Source organism: Zosterops lateralis, assembly GCF_965231275.1.
Source record: "Zosterops lateralis genome assembly, chromosome: 14".
Lineage (NCBI taxonomy): Eukaryota > Metazoa > Chordata > Aves > Passeriformes > Zosteropidae > Zosterops > Zosterops lateralis.
Window position 1 is genome coordinate 2,577,020 of NC_139774.1, and position 25,971 is coordinate 2,602,990.

Genomic DNA, 25,971 nt, shown 5'->3' on the forward strand with positions numbered 1-25,971 from the left:
GAAAGGAAAGGAAAGGAAATATACAGCTTCAGGTCACACTGCCTGCACACTTTCTCCTGGGAACTAGAATAAAACATACTTAGAGAAAGAACATAAGAAAATGTTTTAAGACTTTCCCTGCTTTCACAGGACTCTGGTGAGCCTAGCAAATGGGAGAAATTACACCATGAGGAGGTAGAACAGTGAAGTCATAATTGTCATCTTGTATCACTCCCTTATGGAGTAGAGTCAAAGAAGAGCCCAGAGTTCTTCATAGGGAACCACATTAAATACCAGCATGATCAGCAGTCAGCAACGATAACACACAGTAAAGAGTACCTAGAGGACAGTCTCATGACATGGTGCACGACTTCCCAGGGACTTTCAGACCAAATGTCAGACTAATCTCCCTTCTCAAGCTCAGCCTTGATATCAGGAAATGGCCAGGGCCTGCACAATGCCACAGCCACATTCACCTCTCCAACCCCTCACTGCCTCCTTCACCTCCACAGGGCTCACTGCAGCTTTTGCAGACTATTGCCAGCAAGGAGAGCAGGATAACAAAACATAGAGATGGTGTCATAGAGACCATGTCCAGTACTCTACTCCTTCTCAAGGTGATGTCAGAATAACTCCAAATGACAATGGCATTGATTTCCTGTTGTGATAGAACAACTCAAACATTGACAAGCACCTCAACATAAAGGATTATATTGTTTCTGTAGGAAAATCCATGTTCCAAGTTTTCTTATTAGTGATTTTGGTGCTTGGTTGGTTGGTTGAGTTTAATCTTTCTTCATAAATTTTCAGGGCTTTTCAAAAGACGTGGCTCCTGATACAAATATTTCAAGAATATCATAAGAAGGCAGTGTACTTTATGCCAATTCTCTGGCCAGGAATGCAAGTCTACAACCATCCCATCAATGACACCACAAAACCCACGTACACATGATATTATATATGCTGTGCTCAGCAGACTCCCTGTAGTTGACCCTTCATGCTTTCTACTGCTTCAGCTATTCTGGATAAAAAAATGAATCACCTGCAAGTTCTGCCATTCTCTTGACATGTTGGACATCTGTTTGTAGACACTGTAACGGGATATCTCTAATGACAATGAGCATTGATTTCATGATGTGATGGAAAGCAATAAATGCTGATGACCACAGCAGTGTAAGGGATAATATCCATACAGGTATATTTGTCTGTGTTTTAAGATAATGTTTCTGGATAATTCACAACTCCGCTGCTGGGGAAACAGACATTGAAAGAATGCTCTGTAAGTGTCAATCTCCAGCCATGAACAAAAGTACACAGAATGATTTTGAGAGGGGAGCTTGTAGTGGGAAAAAAAAATTCCTTCTCTTACACCGACCCTGAATTTCAAACATCTGTGTAAAGTTTATAATGCTGTCTAGAAAACCAAAACACTGGGAAAAGAAAACAGGAAAAGTCCAATGAAGCCTTCCAGAGTACTGTAATCAACCTGCTGGGAGAATCAATGGGGAAAATTTACACTTCGGAGAAGTGTAATAAAACCTTTATGCCTCAACTGTAATCTTCCAGCACGTCACTTGCACTGAGTAGGAAAAGGGCACAGTTTTGGATAATGCTGACACCACCACAATCAGAACTCAATAAAAGCAGTTAAGTTGTACGTGGTGCCTGGGGGATTGTCAGCACTACATCCTGCGTGTCTTCACCTCCTCCAGCAATCTCGGGTTAAAATGCTACACAACAGCAAGCGAAAGCTCAGCGGAGCTGACACCTCGGTGCACCTGTTATCACAATGCAGAGATTTCTTAATACGAGAGAACAAACATAGGACAGAACAACTCGCACTCAAAGCAGAAAACCTCAGCCACGGTCCCTAATTTGCGGCGGGATGCCAGAAGACATTTCCCCAGCTCAATAACAGCTGCGGAGCGCCGGCAATGACGCTGCGGCGGATGCAAAAATGCCGTTACGATTTTAAAAACCCAGCCAACATCACACTGCCCTCAGCCCGTGCGGGCGGAGCCACGCTACAAACAGGAACCGCAAAGGGGCGGGAGACACTTGGGAGAGGGAGGAGAGAAGGGGTAAAGGCGAGCAAGGCAGAGCCACTGACCGTGTCGAGGAGGGCGGAGGGCTCCGGCTGCGTGTCCTTGGGCGCGGGGCCGGGCGGCGGCGGAGGGAAGTTGGGGCTGAAAACCATGAGGTCGCTCTTGGCCGCGCCGTCGGCCACGCACAGGCTGCGGCTGTGGCGCTGCGAGTACGACCAGCTGCCCACTTCGCTGGCGCACACCAGCGTCGTGGGCCCGGGCCCCGAGAGCACGGCCGCCCGCGGCGCCCAGCGCGACGCCCCGTAGAGCACCACGGCCAGCAGGAAGAGGCTGGACACGGCGCAGATGGCCACCACCAGCCACACGTTGGTGGCCGCGCCGGCCGCCCCGGGCCCCGGCTCCGCGCCCGCCGCCGTCCGCGACGACGACGCCGCCGAGGATCCCGCGGCCAGCGCCGCCTCGGCCGCCTCCAGCAGCGACACGCTGAGCGTGGCCGTGGCCGAGCGCGCCGGCTCGCCGTGGTCGCGCACGACGATCAGCAGCGTGTGGCGAGGCCCGTCCGCCTCGTCCAGCGCCCGCGCCGTGCTCACCTCGCCGCTGTAGAGCCCGACGCGGAACGGGCCCTTGGCCCGCGGTTCCCGCAGCTCGTAGCGCAGCCACGCGTTGTAGCCCGAGTCGGCGTCCACGGCACGGATCTTGGCCACCACCTGCCCCGCCGGCGCCCCCCACGCCGCCCACGCCCACAGCGTCTCCGACACCGGGCCCGCCCCCGCCAACGCCAACGCCGCCTCGGCCGCCGCGCCGCCCGCCTCCGGCGCCGAGCCCGCGGGCGGCAGCAGCGCCGGCGCGTTGTCGTTCTCGTCCAGCACGAAGAGCTGCACCGTGGCGTTGCCGCACAGCGGCGGCTCGCCCGCGTCCACCGCGCGCACCTCGAACTGCAGCACCTGCAGCTCCTCGTAGTCCAGGGGCCGCAGCGCCCACAGACGCCCGCTCTCCGCGTCCACCGACACGTAGCTCGACGCCGGACGCCACCCGCCGCCCGCCGAACCGCCCCCCGACCGCGACGACCACGACGCGCCGCCCTCCCACACCGAGTAGCTGACGCGCCCGTTGCCCGCCTCGTCCGGGTCCCGCGCCCACAGCCGCGCCAGCTCCGCGCCCGCCGCGTTGTTCTCCCGCGCCAGCACCGTGTACACGGCCTGCGCGAACGCCGGCGCGTTGTCGTTCACGTCCGACACCGGCACCCGCAGCCCGCGGCTGGCGCGCAGCGCCGGCGCCCCGCCGTCCTCCGCACGCACCTCCACCTCGTACTCCGACACCCGCTCCCGGTCCAGCGCCTCGCGCAGCACCAGCGAGTACGAGCCCGCGAACGTCGCCTCCAGACCGAACGGCGACGCCGGCCACACCCAGCACCGCACGCGCCCGTTCGCCCCCGAGTCCCGGTCCGACACGCTCAGCAGGGCCACCACCGTCCCCACCGACGCGTCCTCCGGCACCGGCACCGACAGCGACGTCACCCGCACCTCCGGCGCGTTGTCGTTCACGTCCAGCACCTCCAGCACCACCTTGCAGTGACCCGACAGCGAGGGGGTCCCCTTATCTGTCGCTTCGATTTGTATCTCATATGAACGAATGTCTTCATAGTCCACGGTGCCCCCCAGACGAATTTCACCCGTCCTCTCATTTAAAACGAAAATGTTTATCCCCTTTTCAGGGTAAATATTGCTCATACTATATGTCACTTCGCTATTGCTTCCAAAATCCGGGTCTGTCGCATTCACCCTCGCCACAAGCGCTCCCTCTGTAGCGTTCTCTGACAGGTGCACTGTGTATACGGACTGGTTGAACTGGGGCGCGTTGTCGTTCGCATCCAGCACCGAGATCAGCAGCTCCATTGTCCCTGTCAGGGACGGCCGGCCCCCGTCACTCGCCGTCAGCACCAACCGGTGCACGGGAATCGTCTCGCGGTCCAGAGATTTCGTGAGTACCAGAAACAAGGATTCTCGGTAGACTTCACTCCGGTGCAAATCCAGAGAGAAATGCTCGCTGGGGCTGAGTGTGTACGAGAGCTGCGCGTTCGCTCCGATATCCGCGTCCGACGCGCCCTCCAGCGGGAAACGAGACCCCGGCAGCGATGACTCCGCGATGCTGAGGTTTTTTCGGGCGGCGGGGAAGACGGGGGCATTGTCGTTGATGTCGGTGACCTCCAGCTCCACATGGAAGACGCGCAGCGGCCGCTCCAGCAGCACCTCCAGGCGCAGCGCGCACGGCGCGCTCTTGGCGCACAGCTCCTCCCGGTCCAGCCGCGAGCTCACCAGCAGCGCGCCGCTCGCCCCGCTCACCTCCACGCTCGCCCGCCGGCCCTGCGCCACCAGCCGCAGCCGCCGCGCCTCCGCCTCGCCCGCCTCCAGCCCCAGGTCCTGCGCCAGACGGCCCACCACCGTGCCGGCCTTGGCTTCCTCCGGCACCGAGTACCGCACCTGCCCGCCCGCCAGCGCCCAGGCCGCCTGCAGCACCAGCACCCGCAGCGCCGCGCACCGACGCTCCCCCATCGCCGCTCGATCGCCGCCGCTCGATCGCCGCCGCTCCGGCCGCCGCCGCTGCGTGTGCCGGCCCCGGCCCGGTCCCGCACGGCTCCCCGCCGCCGCCCGCACGCCCCGGCTCTGCTGCCCGGCCCGCGCCGCCCCCCCGCGCTCACAGCCGGGCTCTCCGCCGCACCGGGGCGGAGCCGCCCACACGCCGTTCCCGAGCCTGCAGCGACACCGTGCGCTGCTCCGCCGCCTCACACGATCCGCCGCAGCCACTCGGCCGCAGCTCCGTCACTGCCGTGCCCTCTACACTGTCCTGCTCGTCTCTCTCTCCCTTTTTTCTTTTTTTTCACCGACCTTCCTTCTATTCCTTTTCTTCTTTATTCCATTTTTTTATCTCTGTTCTTTTATCTTTCATTTAGGTATTTTTAATATTTTTTTCCAGTTACTCTTTTTCACGTGTCTCTTTTCTTTTCTTTTTTTTTCTTGCTTCCATTTCTTTGTTTTTCTTATCTTCTGCTTCCTTCTTCTCTTCTTTCTCTTCCTTTTTCTTGCCTTGCCTGTTCAATTTTTACTGCCCTTCCTTTTTTATTTCCATTCATCTCTTTCATAACTCTGCTGCCAAGCTGCTGGTGACTCCCGATGCCTCTGATGATCGAGTCATTGATCAGTGTTGGAGCTGTGAGCTGTAATTGCAGGAAATCATCTCCTTCGCACGGGACAGTAGCCAACGGGAAGATCACAGGAGACCAACTTCCCTCTGCATAAGAAGAGATCGTCGGTCTATCCTGGTAATCGCCTTGAGATAGTCCCTCTGGATTTCTCTTTCACAGCTTCCTTCCTTTATTCCTTTCTTCTTTCTTCTTTCTCTCTCTCTCTTTTCCACTTCATTCCACATTTTTGTGTGCAGAGATAACATTGCTCTATGCCAGCAAACTCATTTAATCTTCCATCTTTCCTTTCTTCTTGTTCTCCAAATTGCTTTTTCATTCTTTCATTGTTTTATTTTCTGTTCCCTTTTCCTTTGGTTTTCCTTGTCATTCCCTCGCCGTCTGTTCTTCCCTCTTTGCCTACTCTCTTTCTCTTGTAATACACTATTTACTACAAGACTTCATCACTCTCACCACGGAGTGCAGCCACACCGTTACACAAAACCTCTTATTCCTCTTCCTCATCACTTCTCATCGAGCCTTGCACAGGCTTCCTCAGCACCGAGGATACAGAGGTCCTCGACGGCAGAGAGCACGTAGAGAAAATGGTGGTGCACGCCCATAATCTCCTCTGTCATCCTTTCCTTCCTTTTTTGCCTCTTTCTTCTTTGCTTGATTTTTTATCCGCAGAGATTTGTTTTCCTTTCTCCTCCTTTTTCTTTTACTTACCTTTCTTTTCTTTCTCCTCCCTTTTCTTTCATGCCTCACACTACCCTCCTTGATTCCTCTTCTCTTCTGCCACCATACTTTTTATTTCCCTTTTACCAAAATGTTTTTTAAGCAAAATGATTTTGAAATCTCTACACCATCCTCTTCATGCATCAGAGACCAGCTCTTTGATGGGAGAGCTCATGGGGACCTTGCATGTCTCCGGAGGAAGAACAACTCTCCTGATTTCCTCCTTCAGAAAAACTCAAGTAAATACATTGTCCCTACACCTCCTGTCCCCTTCCCTCCCCATCACGAAAAAAGCCACACTCCTCAGACTCCACTCCCCTCCCGGACCAGCAAATAACACAGCAAGGCAATAACAGGACAAAGAACAGCTCTACTACACCAGAAAAAGAACACATCTCCCTTGGAAGCAGAAAACCAATCCACGAGGACTTTGACATCATCAGTGCAAACAGGCTCCAATGAGCACAAACATTCCATGAAATTCTCTCACTTTGGAAATCAAACCCATCACAGCCCAGCACTCCATTCTGCCATGAACACTGAAAAGGCACACTGCAACCACAGTGCCTAAGAATTCTTCCTGCATTTCAATGAAGAGCTATTCTTCCTGCCTCATTCTCCACCTGCTTGATGAATGACAAGCTCTTGATTCTCCTCTCAGGCAGAAAAGCTCTGCCAGAAAGAGCACAGCAAGAACTTCCATACTCAGGGCCATTAGCCCCCAAGCCATACCTCTCACTCAATACCATGATCCACCCAGAAACACAAATCAACCTAAACCGAGAGCATTTTCCCTGTAAAAATGCTCTCCACTCCCAAGACATCTATTCTGAGAAATGCATCAGAGGCCCCCCTCCATCTCTGCTTGCTGCCAACTGCTCAAACCAAGCTGGAAGAAGCAAGAAAAAAATGAGAGCAGACTGTGCTCCAATCTGGGACGTATAAAATATTTCAGGTTGGAAGGAAGCCACAAGCATTGTTGACTCCAACTCCCAATCCAGACACATTCGGTCAGTCCTAGATGCAGATATCACAACTAAAGAGGGATAAAGGTACAGCTGTCTCTCAGGCTCATCTTCTTCACCAAGAAGCCACTTACCTGTAGCATCACTCATTGCTTCTTCAGAAAAGAAATATTCTCAGAGCAGGAAACTGGTTCTAACACTAACAGAGACTATTGGGAAAAATGGATAAAAAATAATTTTGTGCATTCTAGAAAAGCCTTGAAATCATTGGGCAAAGCACAGTGCACTTCTGCCATGGGGGAGGGGGCACCATCAAGCTCAGGAAGGACATTGTCTCAACATCAACCTCAGCTCAGGAGCATGGAAAAGTCATCCTGCACTCTAGGGGAAAACTACCCAAATGTTTGCAATCGGACAGCTGCCAAAACTCAGTATCTCTTATTATCTGGTACTACCAACACATTGCTAACATGAGAGACAGAAAAACACAACTGAGACTTTGGTACGAAGGGAGACGAAAGACAAATAATGCAATTCCACTGTACTGAAATGCATGAAGGAAACAACGGGGCGTAAGGATATGCAGAACTTATGGAAAAGAAATCCCAGGTATTTGAAATGTCTGTGGAGACTCTTCTTGATATTTTCTACTAGAATCCTCTGTCTCACACCCCGGGAAAAGGCAACTCCACTGAAGCACACATTCTCCAGTCCTTCAACAAAGACACAGATTGTTCTACGGATCATCACCCACCGACAAGACCTTCCCTGCTCAAGGCCATTCTCATCACATGCCCAGGCCATCCCTTGTGCCACTTGCAGAATCTCTTTCACAGTATCACAAAACCTGCTATAAGAATGTCATTTGCATATCCTCACCCTCCCTTACAATTGGCACAAGGAACATCTGGAGGGACAGGAAGCCCCCCCCTCTCTGGCAGATTCTTCTCATCTGCCTACACTTCATGCTTGATGCCTTTTCAGCAATCTCTGGTGGAAACACCACAGAACATAAGAAATGACTTCTGAAGAACTTGATGACATAAAGGCATGTCAGTTGTCAGCCCAGTCCACATGGATTTTGCACTTGGAGAGAATGAGAGCAAATGCCAAAGCACAAGCACACGCCATCATATCAGCTGGAAGGGAGAATTTGTACCCTCAAGAACCACAGCTGGGCTGCTCTGCAGGGATTTCTGTGTAAGTCAGACATCAGAATCAGACACCTGTGACAACAGGACACGTAACTTCTACCAAGGGGAAATTTTCAAGTCCACAAGTATGGGAGGCTGAATGCACAGAAATGACATCCACATTATCATGGGCCCTTAAAAATTAGCCTCAGGAGGAGCAAGGAACCGTCATGGAAAGATCTGTGGCTGTGGAAGCTACTATAGATGCCCATCACCATACAAAGACAGGAGACTGAAGTGCTGCCCTCCTAGAAAAGGTTGTCCTAAACAGGAATCAAAAAGTCCATTGGGAATTAGTCAGCAGTCTGCAGGCCACACCCTCTGCACCAATGCCTTGTCTGCCTCAGGCAGCAGCAGCAGCACAAGGGATGTCTCTGGTGGGAAATACTCATAACCTCAAATGACATGATGGGCATTAAACTCCCATGGAATTAACTCAGTACCCAGAAGGCCTTCCACTCCATACCTTTAGGAGCCCAGGAATGGATCTTGGGAAGGAAACCTGTGCCCATCCTGCCTCGTCATTTTCCCCAGGCATCCCCCATTCCCTACTCTGGGACGTGTTCTCAGGACAAGAACATCAGCTCACATTCCTGCCTTCTATGACACGGCCCACACTCTTCCCAAGGATTTCCAGCTCCCACAGACTGTGAGGTCACACTTCATATTATGACATGGTCAGGGCCTGCTCAGCACCACTGCCACGTTCACCTCATCTCCTGTGGCCTCCCCAGTCTCAGATGGAAACATCACATTGCAGAATGCTATTTATAGAGGTGATGTCAGGACCACTCTAAAGGCAATGGCGAATGACAGAATGCTGTGAAAGACCAACCCAAATGCTGAAAAATACATCAGTGCCAACAAAGATACCTACTGCACAGGAAAATGTGGTGTCGGGTACGGGTCGAATTGTTTGGGTCGTGGGGTTTGTTTGTTTGTTTGTTTTAAGAGGGTTTTAAAGGTTTTTTTAATGGTGTGACTGTTGATGCAAATATTACCATAACATGAAAACAGGACAGTGTATGGTTCATGCCACCTCACTGCACAATCCAGCTGCAATCCACTTCAGAAAGGCAAGGCAAAAAAGAGAAAACATACACTTCAGGTCACGCTCCTCTGCTTGCACACTTCTTTCTACAAGTAACTAAAATAAAACATACTTGGGGAGAGAACATAAGAAAAATGATTAAGAAGCTTCCCTGTTTTCACAGGGACTCTGCTGAGCCAAGCAAATGGGAGAAATTACACTATTGAGGATGGAGAACAGCGAGGTCAAATTTGTCATCTTATATCACCTCCCTTATGGAAGAGTCAAAGAAGAGCACAAAGTTATTAATAAAAAAACCGCATTAAATACCAGAATGATCAGAGTCAGCAACAGTAACAGCACAGTAAAGAGTACCTGGAGGTCTCTCTCATGACATGGTGCACGTCTTCCCAGGGACTTTCAGTTCCATCAGAAAACTCTCATTTCTCAAGCTCAGCCTTGATATCAGGAAATGGCCAGGGCCTGCACAATGCCACAGCCACATTCACCTCTCCAACCCCTCACTGCCTCCTTCACCTCCACAGGGCTCACTGCAGCTTTTGCAGACTATTGCCAGCAATGAGAGCAGGATAACAAAACACAGAGATGGTGTCATAGAGACCGTGTCCAGTGCTCTACTCCTTCTCAAGGTGATGTCAGAACAACTCCAAATGACAATGGCATTGATCTCCTGTTGTGATAGAACAACTCAAACATTGACAAGCACCCCAACATAAAGGAGGAGAACTCTTTTGTTGTTGTTGTTTATTAGGGATTTTGGTGCTTGCTTGCTTGGTTGAGTTTATTCTTTGTTGGGAACTCCCCAGGGCTTTTGAAACAACATGTCTCCTGATACAAATATTCCAAGAACATCACAACAAGCCAGTGTACATCATTCCAGTTCCCTGGCCAGGAATGCAAGTCTACAACCATTCCATCAATGACAGCACAACCCCTCATACAGATGATATTATATGTGCTGTGCTCAGCAGACTCCCTGTAGTTGACTCTTCTTGTTTTCTACTGCTTCAGCTATTCTGGAGGGAAATCTGAATCACCTGCAAGTTCTGCCACTCTCTTGACATGTTGGACATCTGTTTGTAGACACTGTAACGGGATATCTCTAATGACAATGAGCATTCATTTCATGATGTGATGGAAAAGAATAAATGCTGATGACCACAGCAATGTAAGGGATAATATCCATACAGGTAAATTTGTGTGGTTTTTAAGAAATGTTTCCATATAATTCACATCTCTGCCACTGGTGATACCAAGATTGAAAGAACGCTGAGACAGGCAAGTGTCTGTCTCCAGCCATGAACAGAAGTACATAGAATGATTTCGAACGGGGAGGGGGTTGTGGAAAACAAAATTCTTTCTCTTACACCGACCCTGAATTTCCAACCCCTGCGTAAGCAGTTTATAATGCTGTCTAGAAAACCAACACACTGAGAAAAGAAGACAGGAAAAGTCCAATAAAGCCTTGCCAAGTACTATAAAAAATGTTCTGGAAGAATCAATGTGGAAAAATTGCACCTCGGAGCACTATAATAAAACCGTGATGCTTCAATTGTAACCTTTCAACACGTCACTTGCACTGAGTGGGAAGAGGAGACAGATTTTGACAATGCTGATAACGGCACAATCCCCAGTCAGGAAAGGCAGTTAAATGGTACATGGTGCCTGGGGGATTGTCACCGCCACATCCTGAGCGTCTTCACGTGAGGTCTGCGTGACCGGCTTCAGCAATCTCGGGTTAAAATGCTACACCCCAGCGAACAAAAGCGTTGTCAGCGGAGGTATTACCACAATCAACAGATATTTCTTTCTACGGGAGAGCAGACATAGGAGAGAACAACTCTCGCTCAAAGCAGAAAACCTCAGCCACGGTCCCTAATTCGCGGCGGGATGCCGGAAGACATTTCCCCAGCTCAGTAACAGCTGCGGAACGTCTGAAAGGATACGGTGGAAAATTGAAAGATGCCGGTAAAATTTTAAAGATCCAGCCAACATCACAGTGCCCTCAGCCCGTGCGGGCGGAGCCACGCTACAAACAGGAACTGCAAAGGGGCGGGAGACACTTGGGAGAGGGAGGAGAGAAGGGGTAAAGGCGAGCAAGGCAGAGCCACTGACCGTGTCGAGGAGGGCGGAGGGCTCCGGCTGCGTGTCCTTGGGCGCGGGGCCGGGCGGCGGCGGAGGGAAGTTGGGGCTGAAAACCATGAGGTCGCTCTTGGCCGCGCCGTCGGCCACGCACAGGCTGCGGCTGTGGCGCTGCGAGTACGACCAGCTGCCCACTTCGCTGGCGCACACCAGCGTCGTGGGCCCGGGCCCCGAGAGCACGGCCGCCCGCGGCGCCCAGCGCGACGCCCCGTAGAGCACCACGGCCAGCAGGAAGAGGCTGGACACGGCGCAGATGGCCACCACCAGCCACACGTTGGTGGCCGCGCCGGCCGCCCCGGGCCCCGGCTCCGCGCCCGCCGCCGCCCGCGACGACGACGACGACGACGACGCCGAGGATCCCGCGGCCAGCGCCGCCTCGGCCGCCTCCAGCAGCGACACGCTGAGCGTGGCCGTGGCCGAGCGCGCCGGCTCGCCGTGGTCGCGCACGACGATCAGCAGCGTGTGGCGAGGCCCGTCCGCCTCGTCCAGCGCCCGCGCCGTGCTCACCTCGCCGCTGTAGAGCCCGACGCGGAACGGGCCCTTGGCCCGCGGCTCCCGCAGCTCGTAGCGCAGCCACGCGTTGTAGCCCGAGTCGGCGTCCACGGCGCGGATCTTGGCCACCACCTGCCCCGCCGGCGCCCCCCACGCCGCCCACGCCCACAGCGTCTCCGACACCGGGCCCGCCCCCGCCAACGCCAACGCCGCCTCGGCCGCCGCGCCGCCCGCCTCCGGCGCCGAGCCCGCGGGCGGCAGCAGCGCCGGCGCGTTGTCGTTCTCGTCCAGCACGAAGAGCTGCACCGTGGCGTTGCCGCACAGCGGCGGCTCGCCCGCGTCCACCGCGCGCACCTCGAACTGCAGCACCTGCAGCTCCTCGTAGTCCAGGGGCCGCAGCGCCCACAGACGCCCGCTCTCCGCGTCCACCGACACGTAGCTCGACGCCGGACGCCACCCGCCGCCCGCCGAACCGCCCCCCGACCGCGACGACCACGACGCGCCGCCCTCCCACACCGAGTAGCTGACGCGCCCGTTGCCCGCCTCGTCCGGGTCCCGCGCCCACAGCCGCGCCAGCTCCGCGCCCGCCGCGTTGTTCTCCCGCGCCAGCACCGTGTACACGGCCTGCGCGAACGCCGGCGCGTTGTCGTTCACGTCCGACACCGGCACCCGCAGCCCGCGGCTGGCGCGCAGCGCCGGCGCCCCGCCGTCCTCCGCACGCACCTCCACCTCGTACTCCGACACCCGCTCCCGGTCCAGCGCCTCGCGCAGCACCAGCGAGTACGAGCCCGCGAACGTCGCCTCCAGACCGAACGGCGACGCCGGCCACACCCAGCACCGCACGCGCCCGTTCGCCCCCGAGTCCCGGTCCGACACGCTCAGCAGGGCCACCACCGTCCCCACCGACGCGTCCTCCGGCACCGGCACCGACAGCGACGTCACCCGCACCTCCGGCGCGTTGTCGTTCACGTCCAGCACCTCCAGCACCACCTTGCAGTGGCCCGACAGCGGGGCCCAACCTTGATCTCTCGCCTCAATACGAAAATCAAATATACTGACTTCCTCGAAGTCCACGGCTGCTGTGAGGTGAATTTCCCCTGTCTTCGGATTAACGGAAATCACATCTCTTCCACTCAAGGGAACGAAACTGGCTGCAGTAAGCGTTATTTCACTGTTAAGTCCCTCGTCCGCATCCGTGGCGTTCACTCGCCCCACGAGCGTCCCCACAGTAGCGTTCTCTGGTAGCTGCAGTTTGTACACGGACTGGTTGAACTGGGGCGCGTTGTCATTCGCATCCAGCACCGAGATCAGCAGCTCCATTGTCCCTGTCAGGGACGGCCGGCCCCCGTCACTCGCCGTCAGCACCAACCGGTGCACGGGAATCGTCTCGCGGTCAAGAGATTTCGTTAAAACTAGTTCAGGAACAAGATTTCGCTCGTCCGACTTTTCTAAATCCAGAGAGAAATGCTCGCTGGGGCTGAGTGTGTACGAGAGCTGCGCGTTCGCTCCGATATCCGCGTCCGACGCGCCCTCCAGCGGGAAACGAGACCCCGGCACAGACGATTCTGCGATGCTGAGGTTTTTGCGGGCGGCGGGGAAGACGGGGGCATTGTCGTTGATGTCGGTGACCTCCAGCTCCACATGGAAGACGCGCAGCGGCCGCTCCAGCAGCACCTCCAGGCGCAGCGCGCACGGCGCGCTCTTGGCGCACAGCTCCTCCCGGTCCAGCCGCGAGCTCACCAGCAGCGCGCCGCTCGCCCCGCTCACCTCCACGCTCGCCCGCCGGCCCTGCGCCACCAGCCGCAGCCGCCGCGCCTCCGCCTCGCCCGCCTCCAGCCCCAGGTCCTGCGCCAGACGGCCCACCACCGTGCCGGCCTTGGCTTCCTCCGGCACCGAGTACCGCACCTGCCCGCCCGCCAGCGCCCAGGCCGCCTGCAGCACCAGCACCCGCAGCGCCGCGCACCGACGCTCCCCCATCGCCGCTCGATCGCCGCCGCTCCGGCCGCCGCCGCTGCGTGTGCCGGCCCCGGCCCGGTCCCGCACGGCTCCCCGCCGCCGCCCGCACGCCCCGGCTCTGCTGCCCGGCCCGCGCCGCCCCCCCGCGCTCACAGCCGGGCTCTCCGCCGCACCGGGGCGGAGCCGCCCACACGCCGTTCCCGAGCCTGCAGCGACACCGTGCGCTGCTCCGCCGCCTCACACGCTCCGCCACAGCCACTCGGCCGCAGCTCCGTCACTGCCGTGCCCTCTTCACTGTCCTGCTCGTCTCTCTCTCCCTCTTTTCTTTTTTTTCACCGACCTTCCTTCTATTCCTTTTCTTCTTTATTCCACTTTTTTTATCTCTGTTCTTTTATCTTTCATTTAGGTATTTTTAATATTTTTTCCAGTTACTCTTTTTCACGTTTCTCTTTTCTTTTCTTTTTTTCTTGCTTCCATGTCTTTATTTTTCTTATCTTCTTCTTCCTTCTTCTCTTCTTTCTCTCCCTTTTTCTTGCCTTGCCTGTTCAATTTTTACTGCCTTTCCTTTTTTATTTCCATTCATCTCTTTCATAACTCTGCTGCCAAGCTGCTGGTGACTCCCGATGCCTCTGATGATCGAGTCATCAATCAATGTTGGAGCTGTGAGCTGTAACTGCAGGAAATCATCTCCTTCCCACGGGACAGTAGCCAACGGGAAGATCACAGGAGACCAACTTCCCTCTGCATAAGAAGAGATCGTCGGTCTATCCTGGTAATCTCCTTGAGATAGTCCCTCTGGATTTCTCTTTCACAGCTTCCTTCCTTTATTCCTTTCTTCTTTCTTCTTTCTCTTTCTCTCTTTTCCACGTCATCCCACTTCTTTGTGTGAAGAGATAACATTGCTGTATGCCAGCAAACTCATTTAATCTTCCATCTTTCCTTTCTTCTTGTTCTCTAAATTGCTTTTTCATTCTTTCATTGTTTTATTTTCTGTTCCCTTTTCCTTTGCTTTTCCTTGTCATTCCCTCGCCGTCTGTTCTTCCCTCTTTGCCTACTCTCTTGCTCTTGTAATACACTATTTACTACATGACTTCATCACTCTCACCACGGAGTGCAGCCACACCGTTACACAAAACCTCTTATTCCTCTTCCTCATCACTTCTCATCGAGCCTTGCACAGGCTTCCTCAGCACCGAGGATACAGAGGTCCTCGACTGCAGAGAGCACGTAGAGAAAATGGTGGTGCATGCCCATAATCTCCTCTGTCATCCTTTCCTTCCTTTTTTGTCTCTTTCTTCTTTGCTTGATTTTTTATCCGCAGAGATTTGTTTTCCTTTCTCCTCCATTATTCTTTTACTTACCTTTCTTTTCTTTCTCCTCCTTTTTCTTTCATGCCTCACACTACCCTCCTCGATTCCTCTTCTCTTCTGCCTCCATCCTTTTTATTTCCCTTTTACCAAAATGTTTTTTAAGCAAAATGATTTTTAAATGTCTACACCATGCTCTCCATTCCTCAGAGATCTGGCCTTTGATGGGAGTACTCATGGGGACCTTGCATGTCTCCTAATCAGGAACAACTCTCCTGATTTCCTCCTTCAGAAAAACTCAAGTAAATACATTGTCCCTACACCTCCTGTCCCCTTCCCTCCCCATCAGGAAAAAAGCCACACTCCTCAGACTCCACTCCCCTCCCAGACCAGCAAATAACACAGCAAGGCAATAACATGACAAAGAACAGCTGTACTACACCAGAAAAAGAACACACCTCCTTTGGAAGCAGAAAATCAAACCCCAAGGACTTTGACATCATCAGTGCAAACAGGCTCCAATGAGCACAAACATTCCATGAAATTCTCTCTCTTTGGAAATCAAACCCATCACAGCCCAGCACACCATTCTGCCATGAACACTGAAAAGGCACACTGCAACCACAGTGCCTAAGAATTCTTCCTGCATTTCAATGAAGAGCTATTCTTCCTGCCTCATTCTCCACCTGCTTGATGAATGACAATCTCTTGATTCTCCTCCCAGGCAGAAAAGCTCTGCCAGAAAGAACACAGCAAGAACTTCCATACTCAGGGCCATTAGCCCCCAAGCCATACCTCTCACTCAATACCATGATCCACCCAGAAACACAAATCAACCTAAACCCACACAATTTTGCCTGAGAACCTGCTCTCCACTCCCAAGACATCTATTCTGAGAAATACATCAGAGGCCCTCCTCCATCTCTGCTTGCTGTCAACTGCTCAAACCATGCTGGAAGAAGCAAGAAAGAAACGAGAGCAGACTGTGGTCCAGTCTGGGAATTACAGAATATTTCAGGTTGGAAGGAATCCACAAGCATTGTTGACTCCAACTCCCAATCCAGACACATTTGCTCAATCCAAGATGAAGACACCACAACTAAAGAATCACAAAGGTACAGCTGTCTCTCAGACTCATCTTCTTCAGCAAGAAGTCACTTACCTGTAGCATCACTCATTGCTTCTTCAGAAAAGAAATATTCTCAGAGCAGGAAACTGGTTCTAACACTAACAGAGACTATTGAGAAAAATGGATAGAGAATAATTTTGTGCATTCTAGAAAAGCCTTGAAATCACTGGGCAAAGCACAGTGCACTTCTGTCATGGGGGAGGGGCACCATCAAGCTCAGGAAGGACATTGTCTCAACATCAACCTCAGCTCAGGAGCATGGAAAAGTCATCCTGCACTCTGGGAGAAAACTACCCAAATGTTTGCAATTGGACAGCTGCCAAAACTCAGTATCTCATATTATCTGGTATTACCAACACATTGCTAACATGAGAGACAGAAAAGCATGACTGTGAGAGTTTGGTAAGAAGGGAGAAGAAAGCTAAATAATGCAATTCCACTGTACTGAAATGCATGAAGGCAACAACGGGGCATAAGGATATGCAGAACTTTTGGAGGACTGGAGAAATCTCAGGTATTAGTAATGTCTGTGGAGCCTCTTCTTGATATTTTCTACTAGAATCCTCTGTCTCACACCCCAGGAACCAGCGAATCCACCTAAGCACACATTCTCCAGTCCTTCACCAAAGACACAGATTGTCGTACAGATCATCTACCTCAGGCAAGACCCTTCCCTGCTCAAGGCCATCCCCATCACATTCCTAGGCCATCCCTTGTGCCACTTGCAGAATCTCTTTCACAATAACACAAAACCTGCTATAAGAAGGTCATTTGCATATCCTCACCTTCCCTTACAATTGGCACAAGGAACATCTGGAGGGATAGGAAGCCCCCCCCTCTCTGGCAGATTCTTCTCATCTGCCTACACTTCATGCTTGATGCCTTTTCAGCAATCTCTGGTGGAAACACCACAGAACATAAGAAATGACTTCTGAAGAACTTGATGACATAAAGGCATGTCTGTTGTCACCCCAGTCCACATGGATTCTGCACTTGGAGAGAAAGAGAGCAAATGCCAAAGCACAAGCACACCCCATCATATCAGCTGGAAGGGAGAATTTGTACCCTCGAGAACCACAGCTGGGCTGCTCTGCAGGGATTTCTGTGTAAGTCAGACATCAGAATCAGACACCTGTGACAACAGGACACGTAACTTCTACCAAGGGGAAATTTTCAAGTTCACAAGTATGGGAGGCTGAATGCACAGAAATGACATCCACATTATCATGGGCCCTTAAAAATTAGCCTCAGGAGGAGCAAGGAACCATCATGGAAAGTTCTGTAGCTGTGGAAGCTACTATAGATGCCCACCACTATACAAGGACAGGAGACTGAAGTGCTGCCCTCCTAGAAAAAGGTTGTCCTAAACAGGAATCAAAAAGTCCATTGGGAATTAGTCAGCAGTCTGCAGGCCACACCCTCTGCACCAATGCCTTGTCTGCCTCAGGCAGCAGCAGCACAAGGAATGTCTCTGGTGGGAAATACTCACAACCTCAAAGAACATGATGGGCATTAAACTCCCATGGAATTAACTCAGTACCCAGAAGGCCTTCAACTCCATACCTTTAGGAGCCCAGGAATGGATCTTAGGAAGGAAACCTGTGCCCATCCTGCCTCGTCATTTTCTTCAGGCATCTCCCATTCCCTACTCTGGGACGTGTTCTCAGGACAAGAACATCAGCTCACATTCCTGCCTTCTATGACACGGCCCACACTCTTCCCAAGGATTTCCAGCTCCCACAGACTGTGAGGTCACACTTCATATTATGACATGGTCAGGGCCTACTCAGCACCACTGCCACCTTCACCTCATCTCCTGTGGCCTCCCCAGTCTCAGATGGAAACATCACATTGCAGAATGCTATTTATAGAGGTGATGTCAGGACCACTCTAACGGCAATGGCCAATGACAGAATGCTGTGAAAGACCAACCCAAATGCTGAAAAATACATCAGTGCCAACAATGATACCTACTGCACAGGAAAATGTGGTGTCGGGTACGGGTTGACTTCTTGGGTCGTAGGGTTTGGGGTTTTTAAGAGGGTTTTAAAGGTTTTTTTAATGGTGTGACTGTTAATGCAAATGTTACCATAACATGAAAACAGGACAGTGTATGGTTATGCCACCTCACTGCACAATCCAGCTGCAATCCACTTCAGAAAGGCAACACAAAAAAGAGAAAACATACACTTCAGGTCATGCTCCTCTGCCTGCACACTTCTTTCTACAAGTAACTAAAATAAAAACATTCTTGGGGAAAGAACATAAGAAAAGTGATTAAGAAGCTTCCCTGTTTTCACAAGGACTCTGCTGAGCCAAGCAAATGGGAGAATTACACTACTGAGGAGGGAGAACAGCGAGGTCCAAATTGTCATCTTGTATCACCTCCCTTATGGAAGAGAGTCAAAGAAGAGCACAAAGTTATTAATAAAAACCACATTAAATACCAGAATGATCAGAGTCAGCAACAGTAACAGCACAGTAAAGAGTACCTAGAGGACTGTCTGATGACACGGTGCACATCTTCCCAGGAACTTTCAGTTTCATCAGACAAGTCTCACTTCACAAGCTCAGCCTTGATATCAGGAAATGGCCAGGGCCTGCACAATGCCACAGCCACATTCACCTCTCCAACCCCTCACTGCCTCCTTCACCTCCACAGGGCTCACTGCACTTTTTGCAGACTATTGCCAGCAAGGAGAGCAGGATAACAAAACACAGAGATGGTGTCATAGAGACCATGTCCAGTGCTCTACTCCTTCTCAAGATGATGTCAGAACAACTCCAAATGACAATGGCATTGATCTCCTGTTGTGATAGAACAACTCAAACATTGACAACCACACCAACATAAAGGATTATATTATTTCTGTAGGAGAATTCATGTTCCAAGTTTTCTTATTAGGGATTTTGGTGCTTGGCTGATTGCTTGAGTTTAGTCCTTGTTGGGAACTTTCCAGGGCTTTTGAAAGGACGTGGCTCCTGATACAATTATCATAAGAATATCACAATAAACCACTGTACATCAAGCCAATTCTCTGGCCAGGAATGCAAGTCTACAACCATTCCATCAATGACACCACAGAACCCCCATACAGATGATATTATGTATGCTGTGTTCAGCAGACTCCCTGTAGTTGACCCTTCATGTTTTCTACTGCTTCAGCTATTCTGGATAGAAATATGTATCATCTGCAAGTTCTGTCACCCTCCTGAAATGCTGGACATCTGTTTGTAAACTCTGTTTGTAGGTATTAGGATACCTCTAATGACAATGAGCATTGATCTCATGATCTGATGGACAGAAAGAACTGCTGATGACCACAGCAGTGTAAGGGATAATATCCATCCAGGTATATTTGTGTGTTTTTTAAGAGAAGGTTTGTGGAAAATTCACAACTCATCAGCTGGGGATACCAATATTGAAAGAATGCTGTGACAGGCAAGTGTCTGTCTCCTGCCATAAAAACAAAAACTACATGGAATGATTTTGAGCAGGGAGGGGGTTGTGGAAAAAAAACATTCCTTTTCTTTCACCGACCCTGAATTTCCAACCTCTGCGTAAAGTTTATAATGCTGTCTAGAAAACCAACACACTGGGAAAAGTACACAGGAAAAGTCCAATAAAGCCTTCCCGACTACTGTAATAAACCTTCTCGGAGAATCAATAGGGAAAAAATACACCTTGGAGCACTATAATAAAACCTTGAAGACTCAATTGTAACTTTTCAACACGTCACTCGCACTGAGTGGGAAGAGGAGACAGTGTTTGACAATGCTGATGTCGGCACAATCATCACTCAGGAAAGGCAGTTAAATGGTACATGGTGCCTGGGGACTGTCACAACTACATCCTGCGTGTCTTCACCTTCTTTAGCAATCTCGGGTTAAAATGCTACACACCACCAAGCGAAAGCGTCAGCAGAGCTGACACCTCAGTGTACCTGTTTTCACAACCAACAGACATTTCTCTCTAGGGGAGAGCAAACATCGGAGAGAACAACTCCCACTCAAAGCAACAAACCCCACCCACGGTCAGTTAATTGCCGCCGCATACCGGAAGACAATTCCCGAGCTCGATGGTAGCTGGGGAGCTCCGGCAATGACGCTGAGGCGGATGCAAAAATGCCGTTACGATTTTAAAAATCAGCCAACATCACACTGCCCTCAGCCCGTGCGGGCGGAGCCACGCTACAAATAGGAACTGCAAAGGGCCGGGAGACACTTGGGAGAGGGAGGAGAGAAGGGGAAAAGGCGAGCAAGGCAGAGCGACTGACCGTGTCGAGGAGGGCGGAGGGCTCCGGCTGCGTGTCCTTGGGCGCGGGGCCGGGCGGCGGCGGAGGGAAGTTGGGGCTGAAAACCATGAGGTCGCTCTTGGCCGCGCCGTCGGCCACGCACAGGCTGCGGCTGTGGCGCTGCGAGTACGACCAGCTGCCCACTTCGCTGGCGCACACCAGCGTCGTGGGCCCGGGCCCCGAGAGCACGGCCGCCCGCGGCGCCCAGCGCGACGCCCCGTAGAGCACCACGGCCAGCAGGAAGAGGCTGGACACGGCGCAGATGGCCACCACCAGCCACACGTTGGTGGCCGCGCCGGCCGCCCCGGGCCCCGGCTCCGCGCCCGCCGCCGCCCGCGACGACGACGACGACGACGACGCCGAGGATCCCGCGGCCAGCGCCGCCTCGGCCGCCTCCAGCAGCGACACGCTGAGCGTGGCCGTGGCCGAGCGCGCCGGCTCGCCGTGGTCGCGCACGACGATCAGCAGCGTGTGGCGAGGCCCGTCCGCCTCGTCCAGCGCCCGCGCCGTGCTCACCTCGCCGCTGTAGAGCCCGACGCGGAACGGGCCCTTGGCCCGCGGCTCCCGCAGCTCGTAGCGCAGCCACGCGTTGTAGCCCGAGTCGGCGTCCACGGCGCGGATCTTGGCCACCACCTGCCCCGCCGGCGCCCCCCACGCCGCCCACGCCCACAGCGTCTCCGACACCGGGCCCGCCCCCGCCAACGCCAACGCCGCCTCGGCCGCCGCGCCGCCCGCCTCCGGCGCCGAGCCCGCGGGCGGCAGCAGCGCCGGCGCGTTGTCGTTCTCGTCCAGCACGAAGAGCTGCACCGTGGCGTTGCCGCACAGCGGCGGCTCGCCCGCGTCCACCGCGCGCACCTCGAACTGCAGCACCTGCAGCTCCTCGTAGTCCAGGGGCCGCAGCGCCCACAGACGCCCGCTCTCCGCGTCCACCGACACGTAGCTCGACGCCGGACGCCACCCGCCGCCCGCCGAACCGCCCCCCGACCGCGACGACCACGACGCGCCGCCCTCCCACACCGAGTAGCTGACGCGCCCGTTGCCCGCCTCGTCCGGGTCCCGCGCCCACAGCCGCGCCAGCTCCGCGCCCGCCGCGTTGTTCTCCCGCGCCAGCACCGTGTACACGGCCTGCGCGAACGCCGGCGCGTTGTCGTTCACGTCCGACACCGGCACCCGCAGCCCGCGGCTGGCGCGCAGCGCCGGCGCCCCGCCGTCCTCCGCACGCACCTCCACCTCGTACTCCGACACCCGCTCCCGGTCCAGCGCCTCGCGCAGCACCAGCGAGTACGAGCCCGCGAACGTCGCCTCCAGACCGAACGGCGACGCCGGCCACACCCAGCACCGCACGCGCCCGTTCGCCCCCGAGTCCCGGTCCGACACGCTCAGCAGGGCCACCACCGTCCCCACCGACGCGTCCTCCGGCACCGGCACCGACAGCGACGTCACCCGCACCTCCGGCGCGTTGTCGTTCACGTCCAGCACCTCCAGCACCACCTTGCAGTGGCCCGACAGCGGGGGCCAACCCTTATCTGTCGCTTCGATTTGTATCTCATATGAACGAATGTCTTCATAGTCCACGGTGCCTCCCAGACGAATTTCACCCGTCCCTGCATTTAAAAGGAAAATATTCGTCCCCTTCTCAGGGAAAGTATTGCTTACACTATATGTCACTTCGCTATTGCTTCCCAAATCTGGATCCGTGGCGTTCACCCTCGTCACCAGCGTCCCCACGGTAGCGTTCTCCGGTACCTGCACTTTATACACCGACTGGTTGAACTGGGGCGCGTTGTCATTTGCATCCAGCACCGAGATCAGCAGCTCCATTGTCCCTGTCAGGGACGGCCGGCCCCCGTCACTCGCCGTCAGCACCAACCGGTGCACGGGAATCGTCTCGCGGTCCAGAGATTTCGTGAGTACAAGAAACAGGGATTCTCGGTATTCTTCACTCCGGTGCAAATCCAGAGAGAAATGCTCGCTGGGGCTGAGTGTGTACGAGAGCTGCGCGTTCGCTCCGATATCCGCGTCCGACGCGCCCTCCAGCGGGAAACGAGACCCCGGCAAAGTGGTGAATTCCGCGATGCTGAGGTTTTTTCGGGCGGCGGGGAAGACGGGGGCATTGTCGTTGATGTCGGTGACCTCCAGCTCCACATGGAAGACGCGCAGCGGCCGCTCCAGCAGCACCTCCAGGCGCAGCGCGCACGGCGCGCTCTTGGCGCACAGCTCCTCCCGGTCCAGCCGCGAGCTCACCAGCAGCGCGCCGCTCGCCCCGCTCACCTCCACGCTCGCCCGCCGGCCCTGCGCCACCAGCCGCAGCCGCCGCGCCTCCGCCTCGCCCGCCTCCAGCCCCAGGTCCTGCGCCAGACGGCCCACCACCGTGCCGGCCTTGGCTTCCTCCGGCACCGAGTACCGCACCTGCCCGCCCGCCAGCGCCCAGGCCGCCTGCAGCACCAGCACCCGCAGCGCCGCGCACCGACGCTCCCCCATCGCCGCTCGATCGCCGCCGCTCCGGCCGCCGCCGCTGCGTGTGCCGGCCCCGGCCCGGTCCCGCACGGCTCCCCGCCGCCGCCCGCACGCCCCGGCTCTGCTGCCCGGCCCGCGCCGCCCCCCCGCGCTCACAGCCGGGCTCTCCGCCGCACCGGGGCGGAGCCGCCCACACGCCGTTCCCGAGCCTGCAGCGACACCGTGCGCTGCTCCGCCGCCCCACACGCTCCGCCGCAGCCACTCGGCCGCAGCTCCGTCACTGCCGTGCCCTCTTCACTGTCCTGCTCGTCTCTCTCTCCTTTTTTTGTTTTTTTCACCGACCTTCCTTCTATTCCTTTTCTTCTTTATTCCACTTTTTTTAATCTCTGTTCTTTTATCTTTCATTTAGGTATTTTTAATATTTTTCCAATTACTCTTTTTCACGTTTCTCTTTTCTTTTTTTTTTTTCTTGCTTCCATTTCTTTGTTTTTCTTATCTTCTGCTTCCTTCTTCTCTTCTTTCTCTTCCTTTTTCTTGCCTTGCCTGTTCAATTTTTACTGCCTTTCCTTTTTTATTTCCATTTATCTCTTTCATAACTCTGCTGCCAAGCTGCTGGTGACTCCCGATGCCTCTGATGATCGAGTCATTGATCAATGTTGGAGCTGTGAGCTGTAACTGCAGGAAATCATCTCCTTCGCACGGGACAGTAGCCAACGGGAAGATCACAGGAGACCAACTTCCCTCTGCATAAGAAGAGATCGTCGGTCTATCCTGGTAATCTCCTTGAGATAGTCCCTCTGGATTTCTCTTTCACAGCTTCCTTCCTTTATTCCTTTCTTCTTTTTTTTCTCTCTCTTTTCCACGTCATCCCACTTCTTTGTGTGCAGAGATAACATTGCTGTATGCCAGCAAACTCATTTAATCTTCCATCTTTCCTTTCTTCTTGTTCTCCAAATTGCTTTTTCATTCTTTCATTGTTTTATTTTCTGTTCCCTTTTCCTTTGCTTTTCCTTGTCATTCCCTCGCCGTCTGTTCTTCCCTCTTTGCCTACTCTCTTGCTCTTGTAATACACTATTTACTACATGACTTCATCACTCTCACCACGGAGTGCAGCCACACCGTTACACAAAACCTCTTATTCCTCTTCCTCATCACTTCTCATCGAGCCTTGCACAGCCTTCCTCAGGACCGAGGATACAGAGGTCCTCGACTGCAGAGAGCACGTAGAGAAGATGGTGGTGCACGCCCATAATCTCCTCTGTCATCCTTTCCTTCCTTTTTTGTCTCTTTATTCTTTGCTTGATTTTTTACCTGCAGAGATTTGTTTTCCTTTCTCCTCCTTTATTCCTTTACTTACCTTTCTTTTCTTTCTCCTCCTTCTTCTTTCATGCCTCACACTACCCTCCTCGATTCCTCTTCTCTTCTTTGTCCATACTTTTTTTTACCCTTTAACAAATTTTCAGAAACAAAATTACTTATGTCTGTGTTAGACTCTTCATGCATCAGAGACCTGACCTTGGATGGGAGTGCTCATGGGGACCTTGCACGTCTCCAGAGGAAGAACAACTCTCCTGATTTCCTCCTTCAGAAAAACTCAAGTAAATACATTGTCCCTACACCTCCTGTCCCCTTCCCTCCCCATCAGGAAAAAAGCCACACTCCTCAGACTCCACTCCCCTCCCAGACCAGCAAATAACACAGCAAGGCAATAACAGGACAAAGAACAGCTGTACTACACCAGAAAAAGAACACACCTCCTTTGGAAGCAGAAAATCAAACCCCAAGGACTTTGACATCATCAGTGCAAACAGGCTCCAATGAGCACAAACATTCCATGAAATTCTCTCACTTCGGAACTCAAACGCATCACAGCCCAGCACACCATTCTGCCATGAACACTGAAAAAGCACACTGCAACCACAGTGCCTAAGAATTCCTCCTGTATTTCAATTAAGAGCTATTCTTCCTTCCTCATTCTCCACCTGCTTGATGAATGACAAGCTCTTGATTCTCCTCCCAGGCAGAAAAGCTCTGCCAGAAAGAACACAGCAAGAACTTCCAACTCCATTAGCCCCCAAGCCATACCTCTCACTCAATACCATGATCCACCCAGAAACACAAATCAACCTAAACCCACACAATTTTGCCTGAGAACCTGCTCTCCACTCCCAAGACATCTATTCTGAGAAATACATCAGAGGCCCCCCTCCATCTCTGCTTGCTGCCAACTGCTCAAACCATGCTCGAAGAAGCAAGAAAGAAACGAGAGCAGACTCTGGTCCAGTCTGGGAATTACAGAATATTTCAGGTTGGAAGGAAGCCACAAGGATTGTTGACTCCAACTCCCAATCTAGACAAATTTGGTCAATACTAGATGCAGATATCACAACTAAAGAGGGATAAAGGTACAGCTGTCTCTCAGGCTCATCTTCTTCACCAAGAAGCCACTTACCTGTAGCATCACTCATTGCTTCTTCAGAAAAGAAATATTCTCAGAGCAGGAAACTGGTTCTAACACTAACAGAGACTATTGGGAAAAATGGATAGAAAATAATTTTGTGCATTCTAGAAATGCCTTGAAATCATTGGGCAAAGCACAGTGCACTTCTGTCATGAGGAGGGGCACCATCAAGCTCAGGAAGGACATTGTCTCAACATCAACCTCAGCTCAGGAGCATGGAAAAGTCATCCTGCACTCTGGGGGAAAACTACCCAAATGTTTGCAACCAGACAGCTGCCAAAACTCAGTATCTCTTATTATCTGGTACTACCAACACATTGCTAACATGAGAGGCAGAAAAACACAACTGAGACTTTGGTAAGAAGGGAGAAGAAAGACAAATAATGAAATTCCACTGTACTGGAATGCATGAAGGAAACAACGAGGCATAAGGATATGCAGAACTTTTGGAGGACTGGAGAAATCTCAGGTATAAGTAATGTCTGTGGAGCCTCTTCTTGATATTTTCTACTAGAATCCTCTGTCTCACACCCCGGGAAAAGGCAACTCCACTGAAGCACACATTCTCCAGTCCTTCAACAAA

General features: G+C 53.2%; 3 protein-coding genes across 3 annotated transcripts; all 3 read right to left on the minus strand.

The window, feature by feature from the left end:
* Positions 1-1,942: 1,942 nt before the first annotated feature.
* Positions 1,943-6,386, minus strand: LOC310914989 (protocadherin alpha-2-like; the record flags this gene model as incomplete). Its single annotated transcript, XM_083871506.1, has 1 exon — positions 1,943-6,386. Exon 1 carries the CDS (start codon positions 4,574-4,576, stop codon positions 1,943-1,945), a length of 2,634 nt encoding a protein of 877 aa, XP_083727632.1. The 5' UTR covers positions 4,577-6,386.
* A 4,676-nt stretch (positions 6,387-11,062) lies between these two features.
* LOC310914990 (protocadherin alpha-6-like) lies at positions 11,063-15,228 on the minus strand (the record flags this gene model as incomplete). The annotated part of the gene is made up of 2 exons (XM_083871507.1): positions 11,187-15,228; positions 11,063-11,083 (listed from the first exon to the last, which is right to left on the minus strand). Exons 1-2 carry the CDS (start codon positions 13,758-13,760, stop codon positions 11,063-11,065), a joined length of 2,595 nt encoding a protein of 864 aa, XP_083727633.1. The 5' UTR covers positions 13,761-15,228.
* On the minus strand, positions 14,879-24,546 carry LOC310914991 (protocadherin alpha-2-like; the record flags this gene model as incomplete). The annotated part of the gene is made up of 3 exons (XM_083871508.1): positions 20,453-24,546; positions 20,233-20,283; positions 14,879-14,953 (listed from the first exon to the last, which is right to left on the minus strand). Exons 1-3 carry the CDS (start codon positions 22,949-22,951, stop codon positions 14,879-14,881), a joined length of 2,625 nt encoding a protein of 874 aa, XP_083727634.1. The 5' UTR covers positions 22,952-24,546.
* Between the last annotated feature and the right edge of the window lie 1,425 nt (positions 24,547-25,971).